The sequence below is a fragment of the Megascapheus bottae genome, chromosome 6 (assembly GCF_031878675.1).
Source record: "Megascapheus bottae isolate mThoBot1 chromosome 6, mThoBot2.hap1, whole genome shotgun sequence".
Classification (NCBI taxonomy): Eukaryota; Metazoa; Chordata; class Mammalia; order Rodentia; family Geomyidae; genus Megascapheus; species Megascapheus bottae.
The window spans coordinates 14936210-14950806 of NC_143514.1; the positions used below are offsets into that span (position 1 = coordinate 14936210).

Here is a 14597-nt window from a genome sequence, read left to right on the forward strand (position 1 = left end):
AGAATCTGCAGGTTCAACACACTCTTATGGCAGTTATGTTTGAATTAATTTCAGTTAGATAACAATTCTTTGAAGTATGAACTACATTATCTACCTTTCAGATAAGTAATTTTGAAAGGTTATATGTGCCTGATAACCAAAAGGTCAGACTTTGAACTAAGCGGATTATTCTTGAACATGTGTCTCAAGTATCACATTCTGTTATATGGAAACTTGTATCAGGTGTGAAGTTCAAACGGAGTCTTCTTTTCTCATTCTGAATAATTCATAACTTACAAATCTCTGGGGGCAATCTCTGGGGGGAATAGAGATCTCCCATTTTATTCAATGGGTATTTCATTTATATATTACAGCATTTTAAAATATAAATTTAGTAATGAAATTATTTTACTAGGGAGTTATTCTGAAAAATGATTACATACATAAACAGTTATGAAAAGAGACTCCATGGTGTGTTTGTAATTGTGACTACCTGGAAATCACTGATCAGGATTTTTTTCAAGGCCAGTCTGGATAGAACATTTACAAGACTCCATCCCAACTAATAAAAACATATGTGTCACTCTGAACACATATGTAGAAAGCATAAATACATTAGTCAAGGCCCAGGCCAAACCTCATCATAATTATATATATCAATGAGCTCACTATCTAATAAAACTTAAATACATTGTACGAACACCCAGAAAAAAGAAGTTTGAAAACTTTCAACATAATGCAGTATCAGGGAGTAGGAAATATTCATTTCTCTCTTTGGATTAATACAAGATATTCATGTAGGGCCGGGAGTTTAGCCTAGCAGTTAAAGTGCTTGCCTAGCATGCATGAAGACCCGGGTTCGATTCCTTGGTACCACATACATACAAAAAAGCTGGAAGTGGTGCTGAGGCTCAAGTGGTAGAGCTCTAGCCTTGAGAAAGTCCAAGGACAGTGCTCAGGCCCTGAGCTCAAGCCCAGGACTGGCAGCAAAAAAAAAAATATTCATGTATTAAAATTTCAAACAGTCTGATCAATAGAATATGGTTTACTGAAACTTCAATTGCAGATAGTATGTCAAGAGTACTTCTCTGCCATTAGGATATTTCCAAATGTCCTATTTCATTTGGTGTCTGGGGTGTGAGGGCTGAGGGATGCAAATTGAACCCTGGGGCACACATGCTAAACACAGGTTCTTCAACTACAGTCTAAACTTATTCCTAACTCTTTTTCATATGTTTAAACAATTGCTATATTATTTTTAATTTTAAACATCAATGTACAGAATAAATGGAAATTTCCTCTTTGTAGAGCAATGCAGGAAATAGAAATATCAGTATTATTAGGAATCAGCTGTCAAAATACCATAATAGAAATATATGCAACTATTTCTATTTTATATTTCTTAATGCCAAAGCTATCAAGTTCTTTTTTTTTTGCTGATTTCAGAGATCATAAAGACATTGTAATAGTTCAAGGTCCTCATTTGGTATTGACGATAAAGAGAAAATGATCAAATGCATGAAATACATGACCTGACTAAGGGGTTATTACAACAAAAGCAAAAAAAATGTTTGCAAAATTTCAGGTGCTGATTCTTTTCTTGTTCCCATCATTTTCTCTGGGGGATATGACAATCATTCTGAGAAACTGTGAGGGTGAGGTCAGGGCATGAGTAGATAACATTTTTCATAGGACCAATAGTGAAGCCAATAGCACAGTTATGACAACAATACAGTAGCCAAATTCATTGAGAATCTCCAGGTTCAATACACTCACAGTGTACATAACATAGCAGTCACGTTGGCATTAAATTGTTTAATTAAGATAATGACCCTGTGAAGTTAGAAGTATTTTTTAAACTTCACAGATGACTTAAATTTAGAAATGTTATATTCCACGTCCTTGGTAGTAAAAGGCCACGTTTTCAATTATAGGTTGTCTTCTTGAGGTAATATATAAAATAGTACATTTTGTTAACATGGAAACTTGAATCAAGTGTGAAGTTCAAGTAATGTCTTCTGTAACACTCAGTCCTTTACAAAATCAGCCCCATGTCACTTATTGTCTAATCAAAATTGTTTTTTTCAGTCTTTTTATTTTTTTAAATTTTATTGTTGGGGTGATGTATAGAGAGGTTACAATTACATTCATCAGGTAGTGGTTACATTTCTTATTGAACATTTTTACTCCTTCCCATGTTTTTCTCCCATTTTCACTCCCCCACTCCTTCCACTCATCTTGTTTTCCCCTTACCTCCCCTTTTGCAAATAAATAATATTTGTACAATATACCTGGTATGAATCTTATACTCAATTAATCGTTAGTCTCTTGTACTCCTTGCAAACCTTTTTCTACTACTTGTTCTTTCTATTTATGAAACCCTGCTCTCTGATATGATGGCACTTCTTTTATACCCTTCGTTTCCTACTTACACAAACTGGGACACTTTCCTCCAACTTATACCTTTGTATTCATATTGTCTGATGAATATGAAATATTTATCTGGTATCTTTGTCAGCTATCTGGGTTCCAGCTCTCCTGCTCTGAGAATGGAGCTGCTGTGTGTTGTTCTTCCTGTAGTAATTGCTTAGGAATCACGTCTCTTCTGTTCCCTGTCTGCAAGATGAATGGCTAAATAATTTGTGTAGCATTTCTCAAACTACTAGACTTTGTTGAGATTCCCCCAGTGGCTTCATTTTTAATATCATTTTTTAATGAATCCCCATACCAGTTCTCCAGCTTCCCTGAACACAGTTTTTCAGTGCTCTAAATGGTGATGGCAGTATCTCCTTTCCATACCTCGCTTCTGTTTTTCTTGTGCCTCTGCAATTAACTACTTTTTTCCTGTATCTTTCTCTCCCAAGATGATGGATCTCTTTCCTGTGTTCATTAATTACTGCTAAGTAACAACATGATGTTTTTAACATGATGGTTTGACCAGGTGGTGCTTGTGCAAGTAATTCTATTTAATGAGAAACATTCACCTGCTATTATCCAGTGATGGAACTCTGATATATAGAATATCCAAGAACTACTAGAATTTTTCACATCCTCTTTCAACTCAGTAATTGTCTCAGACTTCCTAAATATCAAGACTTCTCTGCTTAGTTATTTCATGTATGCAAAATTTTTCCTATTACATGATTTCTGGCACAGTATTCATATACTTAAAAATGAGGAAAGAATTGAGGTACATCAGTATGCTACACAAAGTCCAGCAATGGCTGTATATTACAACCATTTATTAAGGCATTATGCCAATCATTTGGCAGATTCTACGAGCATTAGATATGAAACATACTTTTAAGAATCTTATTCTACAATAGTGACCTTGTATATACTTACTTATTGACAGTATATGATAAAGTTTAAATGAGTTTTAATAGTGCCATTTCAGCTCTATAGCTGTTCAAATGCAGAGCAGTTTTTAAGAAGGCCTGGGTTGCTCATGCCTATAATCCTAACTACTCAGGAGGTTGAGATTTGAGCATTGTGCTTTGAAGAGAGCTTGGGAAGGGAAGTTTTCAAGACACTAATCTCCAGTTAGCCACCAAAAGCTGGAAGTCCTGCTGTGGCTCAAATGGTGAAGCATTAGCTTTGAGTACACAGGCTTAGGGACAGATCCTAGAGTCTTAGTTTAAGCTCCAAGACTGGCCAAAAAAGAAAATGCTCAGAATACTAGGGTAGGCTTGATAAAGAAGTAACTATAGTTGAATGTGTATCATGGATGAAGATGAGAGTACTGTAGAAAGACTAGCTCTTGGAACCCCAACTTGTAACATGACATGTGTGAAACTTGCTGAACTTCTAGTGTGTATATGCATAGTGTTCATATGGAAGAATCAAGGCCTCCAGCACGCTAGATGCACTCCCATACAGCCGGCCCTTCCCCATTTCTCCTCATCTCATAAATACCCCTAGTTTTCTATTTCTCCTTTCACAGTCATCAGCTCTCATCTTTTATAAACCAAATGTCTCTAAAATATCCTGTCACAAAAGCAAATCTTGTCTCTGCTTCAGTCTTAGAGATACACAGGTTTTCTGGACCATTTACAATCTTCTTACAGATTTCTATTTCTCTAATTTCACTCATCTGCAATCTGGCCTCTTATTGAGGCAAGATTCTATTGTTTTTCTCTAAAGAATAGTTTAGACTTCATCTTTCCTTCCTATACCATCAGTGAGTTTCTTTTTGCTAGTCTATCAGTAATTATATTGTCTATTTGGCTTGTCTTTCTAAACTCGCCCCGTTTTATCCTCCATTTTTACACATAGATCTTTTCATTGCAGTTCTTCCTAAAGTTTCTTGAGAATTAAGCTTTCATTCATCCATGGAAAATTGCAGTATTTATACTGTTGTCTGTTCTTCAATTGACTTAAGGCTGAGATGGGCACCTGAATCTCCCACCTGTAATCCTAGCTACTCAGAAGGCAGAGATCTGAGGATCACAGATCAAAGCAAGGCTGGGCTTGTCATCTCCAATAAATTACCAGAAAGCAGGAAGGGACACTGTGATTCAAGGGGCAGAGCGATAGACTTGATAGGAAGAACTCACTATCAGGCCCAGAGTTCAAGACCCATGATGTATGAACCACAACAAAATGGAAACAAAACAGAAAACCAAAACAAAATAAGAACTTGTTGCTTCAGTCCTTCAACTCATAGCCAAAGACATTTCAAAAGATTCAAATATCCTGATGGCGAAGAAACTGTTCTATTAATCTTGTTAATTCAAATTTCACAATTAATCTCATTGTAAACTGAAAATATTGAGGAAGAAATGAAAGACTTTGTTTAACTCATGTATATTAAAAATAAAACTACTTTTATCTAAAATTTTAATTTCATTTTAAATTCCAAATTTTACTTGTCACTCAAAGTGGATGACTTTGTAAACCAATCTAAAAATGAATACAAAAAAAGATTGTCTATAACAATGAAGGAAAAATATTTTGGTAGGTTAATATAACTTCACTAAGAAAATTTATTACATCTTCCTAGACCACTTACATTACATTCCTGGGAGATTTTATGAATATTCTCCACCTGGTAATCATTTCCTGATTATGAATAAACATTTCGTACTCTACATATGTACTCATGTAAATGTTGACTTTGTAAACAGTTACTTTTCTCAGGAATATAAATAGTTGCTAAGAAAGAACCCTAACTGCTCTACAGCAAAATGAAGTTCTTTCTATTGCTTTCAGCCATTGGGCTCTGCTGGGCTCAGTGTCATCCCAATACTAAACCAGGACGAACAGCTATAGTCCACCTGTTTGAGTGGCGCTGGGTGGATATTGCTAAGGAATGTGAGAGGTACTTAGGTCCCAAGGGATTTGGAGGGGTGCAGGTGAGTGTTGTGCAGAGAAGATGTTATGAACTTTATTCTGGTTATAGAAGTTGGTACTCTATCAAGTTTTAGTGAACTAGAACACTTCGTTATTTTACTTGGAAGTATTGTAAGATGGTTTTCTGAAGAAGAAAATTTTCAGTAAGGGAACATTTTGTTTGAAGACATGACCAGCACAAGTTTAATATGAAATGCATAATCAAGGGATTAGAAAGTAGGAACCTGAAGATATAGAGAGATTCAGAAAGGATTTCAGACTGTCAGGCAACTATGAAGAGTATTTACTGATGCAGAAGAAGTCATAATCAGGATTTGTTAATCTTGTTTTATTTATAGGTTTCCCCACCAAATGAAAACATTGTAGTGAACAACCCTCCAAGACCTTGGTGGGAAAGATACCAACCTATCAGCTACAAAATCTGCACGAGATCTGGAAATGAAAATGAGTTCAGAGACATGGTGACAAGGTGTAACAATGTTGGGGTGAGTGAAATTTAGTTTCTTCAGAATTATCATTCAATAAAGAATTTTATCTATTCTTACAGTATAGAATATTTTGCATGTATTTTTTCTCCTATTTTAATTCATATTTTATTGCTCAAAATAAATAATTTACTCATATGCTTTTAGCTACTAGAAGTACAATTAAATGTGAAGTTGACTTTAATCAAAACCTGATCATTCTATTTGAATCATTTAGATTCACACATTTTCTTATTTTTATTATCTTTTATTATTTTTTTATTGTTGGGTAATGTATAGAGGGGTTACAGTTACATTCACCATGTAGTAGGTGCATTACTTTTCACACATTAATACCCCTTCTCATGTTTTTGTCCCCATTTTCCTCCTCCCTCCCAATCGTCTTGTTTTCCCCTTTCCCATTCCTATTTCAAATACACAAATATGCGTATATATACAATACACCAGGTAACAAAGTCAGATATATTAAGAATATGAGCTTAATCAAAAGGGCAAAAAAAGAGAAGAATATAACAGTACATTAAGAAAAATCACACAAGATAAAGCTCTTGTTTCCATATCCTAGAGATCCTTTCAATTAGTCTCATCCTATGTGACCTTTTGTACTTAGGTTTTGAACTACTGTAATCTTCTGCTAGGAGAGTACTAGATGTGTATTAATTGCTACAAACAAGGCAAACCATTGAGCCTATGTGCCTTTGGGTTTGGCTTTCTTCACCTAATATGATTTTTTCCTAGTCTTTTCATTTCCTGACCAACAGGCCATTCTTTAGAGTGGCAGCATAGAATTCCATTATGTGTTAAGTACCACATCTTGTTGATCCAATCATCTACTGAGGGGCATCTGGGTTGGTTCCATATCTTCTCTCTGGTAAATAGTGCTACAGTGAACATCTTTGTGCTAGTGGCTTCAGTATGCTAGTGGCTTCGTCGTGCTCGTGTCTTCGTTTCTGGACATTTGGGTAAATGCCAAGGAGTAGAATTGCAGAGTCATAGTGGAGATCTATGTTTAGTCTTTTGAGTAATGGCCGTACTGCTTTCCATAGTGGTTAAACGAGTTTGCACTCCCACCAACAGTGTAGTAGTGATCCTTCCTGGCCACATCCCCACCAGCTTCTGTTGTTATTAGATTTCTTGATACTGGCCATTCTAACTGGAGAGAGGTGGAATCTCAAAATTGTTTTGAATTGCATTTCTTTTATGGCCAGAGATGTCGAGCATTTCTTCATGTGTCCATTATTCTTCAGAGTATTCTGACTTTAAGTCTGTAGCCAAACTTTTAATGGAATGTTTGTTTTTGAAGATTGTTTTTGAGAGATTCAATATTTTCTTTTAGCAATACACACATTTTCTTATATTCTGTAGAGGATTTAGCAAATCTAGCCACAATAGTTGTCAGTTTAATATGGTTAATATGTCCACATACTATTCCCTTGTCTTCTCCCTTATATTGGTGCGATGGTAAACAGTGCCTCCAGTGAGGATCATAACAACAGACTTGCGGATCTCTCTTCAGCTGACAAAAGCAGTGAAGAATCTCACTGCCTCCATCTGCTTTTTACACACTGATATTCAAAAACATTGGTTTTCTTGTCTGTACTTATAGATGTCTACTCAAAAATTGCTTTTTCCATTTATTCATATTTATGGCACCTCTGACCTTTCTCTGTTCATCACTTATAAAGGTGTCTGCATAACTACCAAGAAAGACTGCAGGACTTCATTTCACAATATTTTTGTCCTTTTGAAAAATTGAGGGAATGATAACCAAAGACTGCTTTGGGAACTATTGACATCTTGCTTCAGTTAATTCAATACAGCCTTACCTTTATGTCTAAAGTGAAGCTGAAATAATCTTTGCCTTCAGGTGAGAATTTATGTGGATGCTGTCATTAATCACATGTGTGGTGCAGGAGGCGGTGCAGGAACAAGCAGCACTTGTGGAAGCTACTACAATGCTAACAACAGGGACTTTCCTGCAGTTCCATACTCTGGCTGGGATTTCAACGATGGTAAATGTACCACTTCAAATGGTGAGATTCAAAACTACAACAATGCTAATGAGGTTAGTTTGCTTGTTTTTTAATTAATTAGAATAAATAACTATGTGGGCCTTGACTAACACAGGTATATTTGATTGAACATTATTTAAAACACTGTATATCATGTAACAAATATGGTAGCTGAATGTATTGCATCCAATGAAGAATTTCCATAGGTATAGAAGAGCTTCCTGCAAAGTTCTGGGTTCAATTGGCAGCATGCCTAGAATTGGCTACTCTTATCCTGCATCAGACACAAACACATATATGCATGTATACACATCTGCTCCCACATGGGTTCAAATATGTGCAAAGAGGAAGCACATCTGCAGTAGAATGTCATTATAGCCAACAGATCATGTTTTATTGAAACAAGCACATTTTTTTCCTCCAACAGGTCAGAAACTGCAAACTGACTGGTCTTCTTGACCTTGCACTTGAAAAGGATTATGTTCGTACCAAGATTGCAGACTACCTGAACAATCTCATTAGCATCGGAGTGGCAGGTTTCCGACTGGATGCAGCTAAGCACATGTGGCCTGGAGACATTAAGGCTGTTTTGAACAAGCTGAATAATCTGAACACCAAATGGTTTGATGCAGGAAGCAAGCCTTTTATTTACCAAGAGGTACAGCAATGTGTACATCTTCATAAAATATCATATCAGAAAAGTAAAAACAGATTCACGTAAATACGTATTTGGGGGCTTCATGACTGAATCTCTGTGTAAAACAGGATTCTTTCATTTTATTTTATTTGGGTAAAGCACATGAAGTCACTTCTATAGGTGTCTTTTTGAACGTTCAATTTTTACTCTTTTAATGAGGAATCTGCAGATAACTTCATGGAATCTGAAGTATCATTCAGTTGTTTTAGTCTTAAGCCAGTCCTGGTTTAGATCTTGTCTAAAGCACTGTTAGCTCTAAAGTTTTTTCTTAAAGAGTCAACTTTCTATTTTTTTCCCCATCTCCCTCCCCCCCAACCCCTTCCCCTTCCCCAAATAAACCAATAAATATATATACAATATGTCAGGTAAGGAAGTCAGATACTGTAACAATATGAGATTAACCAAAGGGCAACAAAAGGGAAGAGAAATAACATAGTACATTAAAAACAACAATCACATCCTGCAGATCCTTTCATTTAGCCTCATCCTATATGACCTTATGTATTTAGGTTTGAGCTATTGTAATCCTCTGCTATGAGAGTCCTAGGTGTGTACTAATTATTACAAATGAGGGAAACCATTGAGCCTATGTTCCTTTGGGTGTGGCTTACTTCACATGATATGATTTTTTTGAAGTCTGTTCATTTCCTTACAAATGGGGTGATGTCATTCTTTCTGATGCCCACATAGAATTCCATATCTTCTTGATCCAGTCATCTACTGAGTAGCATCTGGGTTGGTTCCATATCCTAGCTATGGTAAATAATGCTGTGATGAACTTAGTTATGCTAATAGGTTTAGTATGTCCTTGTTTCTGGACATTTGGGTAAATACCAAAGAATGGTATCTCTGGGTCACAGGGGAGCTCTATGTTTAGTCTTTGGCTATCAATGTGTGAGAAGTAATGCACCCACTATTTGTTGAATATAACTGTAACTCCTGTAAACATTACTATAAAAAAAGAAATTCAGTAGAATACATGTAAAAGACATGGTGTTGTGGAGTTGAGTTCAAAACAAGGTAGTCTGGGAAGTATATGACTATATATTCTATACTCTGCATTGAATATCCATAACATCTTTTCTTTCCATTTTTTTTTTACTGATATTCACCTTGGTTTGATCATTAAAATCAAGGCCACAAAACTAGAAAAGAAAAAGAGTCAACCTTCTGCCTGGCACAGTAGCTCATGCCTTTAATCCTAGCTACTCAGGAGGCTGAGATCTGAGGATCAAGGTTCAAAGCCAGCCTTGGCACAAAAGGACCTGAGATACTTATCTCTAATTAACCTCTAGAAAATGGGAAGTGGGGCTTGGTTCAATGGTATGGCTGTATCCTTGAGCTGAAGAGCTCAGGGACAATTTCCAGGCCCAGGGTTAGGGTGGTAGCCTTGAGCTGAAGGCTCAGGGACTTTGCCCAGGGAGAGTTGAAGCCCCATGACCCACAAAAAAACCCCAAAACCAAAAAAGAGTCACCCTTCTGTGGAAGAATTCCCTCATGTTCAAAATTTTCCTGGTCAGCTTTATTGATTGAAGTTATTTAACAAGTATGAAGCATTAAGAACAATTGCCCGATAGTAAATATCATGTTAACAATGTCAGCTATTATTATGAGGCACATACAAAATCATTTGAGATCAATATTGTCAATCACCAGGTCACCATAAGTTTCTTTCAATGTTGTACCATACAGTTTATGAGAAATCAAGAACTGGATATGAACCAGTTTTACTAGCTCACTGTTAGATTAAATTTATTTTTGGTCATGTGTTATTTTGTCCATTTAATATTTAAAATTTTTTCTGAGAACACCTATATTTGTTTATCAATTCCTTATGTTTTCCTAGGTCATTGATCTGGGAGGTGAGGCAATTTCAAGCAGTGAGTACTTTGGAAATGGCTGCGTGACAGAATTCAAATATGGAGCCAAGCTGGGTACAGTGATCCGCAAGTGGAATGGAGAGAAGATGGCTTACCTGAAGTAAATATAATTTCATTTGTCATTTGAATTATTTCACATATTTGTTAGTCCTCTTATTCCAGTACTTGGTATCTTCATAGGGCCTTCTGATTTAGACAATTTGGTAGATTGATAACAATGTTACTGCTCCTTAGTCCTCAGTGAACCCTCATTTTATGTATTATATCAATCACAAGAAAACATTGTTGGAGCTAACAATAGTGCCTTAAATAATTTGTTCTCTGTATGTTGGAAGCATTTAAGATTTCATTATGTGCATATGCTTTCTGTTTTTGTGTTCATATTTTTAAATTTACATAAATTTATTTAAGTGGTTTAACAAAGGGGTTTCAGTTCAACTTGCAGTTTATGAAGAGACTGTAGACTGGTCAATTTTATGTCTCTCCTAAGCCACCCTGTTTAAACAAGTTATCATTAATAGCACTCTAGTACTGTTAATCATCTAAATGTGGTTAAACCACAGTTATACCTATTTATTAATTAATTTGAACTATTGAAATTTTATTTTATGACAGTATTGTGGTTTTACACATTTCATGCAATTTGGTATAATTATTGACACATGGAATAGATCTCAATTTTAGTGTAGTCAAACAACTATGAGGTTTGGTCTGATGATGAAATTATTATAATATTCACACAAACAGAAACCATTCAAACATTCATAGAAACAGTAAATATGTGAACAAAATGTTTCATGTACACACACACACACACACACACACACACACACACACAATCCTACTATATGTATTTGATTAGGATCTGTTGCTAAGTATAGTCTGATAGTAGAGCGATTCAGATTACTCTATCTACTGCAATGGCACACACACACAAACACACACACACACACACACACACACACACTTTATTCTATTTTAAATAGGAACTGGGGAGAAGGCTGGGGCTTGGTGCCCTCTGACAAAGCCCTGGTATTTGTGGACAACCATGACAATCAGCGAGGCCATGGGGCTGGAGGAGCATCCATCCTTACGTTCTGGGATGCCAGGTAGGAAAGCATGTCCTCTACTTCCTGTGAACCTGCCTTTAGAGATGATCATACTCACTCACTTACCTTCCATCAAACATTATCATGTAACTTTCAGACTGTATAAAGTGGCTGTTGGATTCATGCTTGCTCATCCTTATGGCTTTACACGAGTAATGTCAAGCTATCGTTGGGACAGAAACTTTCAGAATGGAAAAGTAAGTTTCAGAGTTATGAAAACATCTTTCTCTGAACTCATGTGGTGACTAGCTGTGTATGGATCAAATGTATAAACATTAATGGTAGTAAGCATTAATTTAATGTTGTAAAATAGAAGAGAGATCAAAATGTTAACTTGTTTTAGTCATGGATGACATGTTTGTTAATAGATACATCTAAAAGCTAGGAAAAATATATAACTGATTTTAGTCTGGGAAATAAATTGAGAGCATTATCACACAGATTTAATTCATTTTGCAAATGACTAGTGTCCCTATTTGCAGAAGTATCTTAGGAACAGAGAGCTAGATGTGTTGATTACAATTTAAAGGAAGTGATTTTGAAATGTCTGTATTGCTTCTGCTAATACTAATGATGCTCTCATTTTGGTGACATCGATCTATTTATAGTGGTAATAGGAAACAAGTATTTGGGAAAATATTCTTTGACAAAAACTTATTACTGTTTTTAAAAACTGTACCTATTTGGGGCTGGGAGTGTGATCTACTGGTAAAGGGCTTGCATGAAGCCCTGGTTTCAATTCCAGTGTCACATACACAGAAAAAGCCAGAAATGGTTCTGTGGTTCAAGTAGTAGAGTACTAGGTTTGAGAAAATGCTCAAGGAGAGAACCCAGGCCCTTAGCTCAAGCCCCAGGATTGGCAACAAAACAAAACAACAACAAAGAAATCACCCCACAGAACAAGAATCCATAAAGAGATACTCAATAATGAAACATAAATAAACTAGAATATTTAAATTCTATCTAAAGACGCAGCAGGGACACATGTAGCAAATGTGACTGGGTTTGGTATAGTGGAAAGGAAGGGGATAGCTAACAGGTGTCTATTATAGTGACAATTTTGTGTTCTCTAATTAAGGATGTCAATGACTGGATTGGGCCACCCAACAATAATGGAGCTATCAAAGAAGTCACCATTAACGCTGATACCACCTGCGGCAATGGCTGGGTCTGTGAGCATCGCTGGCGCCAAATCAGGTGGGAATGTGTACTTACTTAGTGATAATGCTGGGTAGTGAACTTCCCTAGTATTTGATTTCATCTTCTGAAGTTGAAGGTTGCCTCATTTATTTGTAGGAACATGGTTGCCTTTCGAAATGTTGTTGATGGCCAGCCTTTTACCAACTGGTGGGATAATGGGAGCAACCAAGTAGCTTTTGGAAGAGGAAACAAAGGATTCATTGTCTTTAACAATGATGACTGGTAAGTAGCTATCAATAAAAAAAAACTTACCTTTTTATTGTTGGATTCCTTATTTTTAGTAATGTATACTTAATAGATAAGGGAGTTTTGTTGTCATATTTTCATGTATGCCTGCAGTGTTCTACAATGAGGGCCAAACACTGTTATGTTCTTCCTCATCACTTCTTAAAAAAATTAACAATTTTCAATGTTGCATTTGCACTTATCTATACAAAACATTTCAAATGAACCATATTTAATTATACGTGTATTGCCCAGTTTACCTACATTCTTTCAGCTTAGATAATTTATCTTAATTCTCTTTAATGTCCAAGTTTTAAATATATTGGCAGAATATATCTGAGAATCCAGCATCTTTTCCTTTAATATCTGTCTTTGCTGGCTGAGAGAACTAAATTAATTTCAGAAGCAGAACTTTAGATTCCTAACTATATAGTCCTACTTAGACATTCTAGATTCTTTTTGTTTTTAACCTACATTTTCTCTAACCTCATGGAAAATGTTGTTGGAGATATTATTCTAACTCTTACACACAGTATTTTCTTATGCTCAGAATTGAGTAAATACAAAATTAAAATATGGATACATGGATAGCATGAAATAGTTGTGCATGCTTGTGGCAGATTATTGTACTATTTGTTCTGACTATGCCCTTTGAAAAGCTATTAATTCAATAGTTATACTACTTTTATTTTTACTTTTTAACTTTTTAATTCATTTATATTTTTGTTTTTTTGGTCAGTCCTGGGGCTCGAACTCTTGGCCTGAGCCCTGTCCCTGACCTCTTTAGCTCAAGGCCAGTGCTGTGGTTTCCGATGGTTGCCTGGGGATAAGGGTTCCAGGCTGGCTTTGAATCAAATTCTGAGATCTCAGCCTTCTGAGTATCTAGAACTATTGGCATGAGCCACCAGAACCCATCCTATCTATACTTCAATAATCTTCTATTTTTGTTGTTACTGTCACCACTGACAGAGGTTGCCAGTTCTTTGGTACGATCTTGTTTGAGAAGCTTTTGCACCCTCTCCACCATTCCCTATGCTTGGATTTCTCTCTTATGGAGATCTCAACTGCAAATAGTTGTACAGATGACCTTTTTTTCCCCTTCTAATACCCTCCTGTTCTCTGGCATTTCAATTTGTTGAATTAAAATGATATGTTAACTTTTTCCCTTTAGGTCATTGTCAACATCGTTGCAAACTGGCCTTCCTGCTGGGACCTATTGTGACGTCATTTCTGGAGATAAAGTCAATGGCAATTGCACAGGAATCAAAATCTATGTGGGCAGTGATGGCAGAGCTCAGTTTTCTATCAGCAACTCCGCTGAGGACCCATTTATTGCCATTCATGTGGAATCTAAATTATAAAATGCAAATTAAATATATATACTCAGAGAAATAATTAACTATCCTATTTTCTATTTCATTTTCTTATCCTTTTCTTAATTTCGTGAAAATTTGAAGTAAACTAGATAGAAGGTTTAGAAAATATATAATTGCTCAGTCATAGGTAATGTGGCAAAAACACTTTATTACATTGGGCAAGATACAGTTTCATCTTGGTAGTCTTGGTAGGGTGGCATAACAGAAATAAATTTAACCAAGTATGAAACTCCTGGAAATTATAGTGCCTAGAACTTAAGTAAGGCTTGATGGCTGACTAGA

At 35.9% G+C, this 14597-nt stretch overlaps 1 protein-coding gene across 1 annotated transcript; it reads left to right on the forward strand.

The window, feature by feature from the left end:
* Nucleotides 1–5162: 5162 nt before the first annotated feature.
* Nucleotides 5163–14334, forward strand: LOC150061411 (pancreatic alpha-amylase 2a5-like). The gene is made up of 10 exons (XM_090333684.1): nt 5163–5333; nt 5670–5816; nt 7684–7881; nt 8256–8486; nt 10372–10505; nt 11392–11514; nt 11612–11711; nt 12593–12711; nt 12811–12936; nt 14111–14334. The coding sequence occupies exons 1-10, from the start codon at nt 5166–5168 to the stop codon at nt 14298–14300; spliced, it is 1536 nt and encodes a 511-aa protein (XP_090189810.1). The 5' UTR covers nt 5163–5165; the 3' UTR covers nt 14301–14334.
* The last annotated feature ends 263 nt before the right edge of the window (nt 14335–14597 follow it).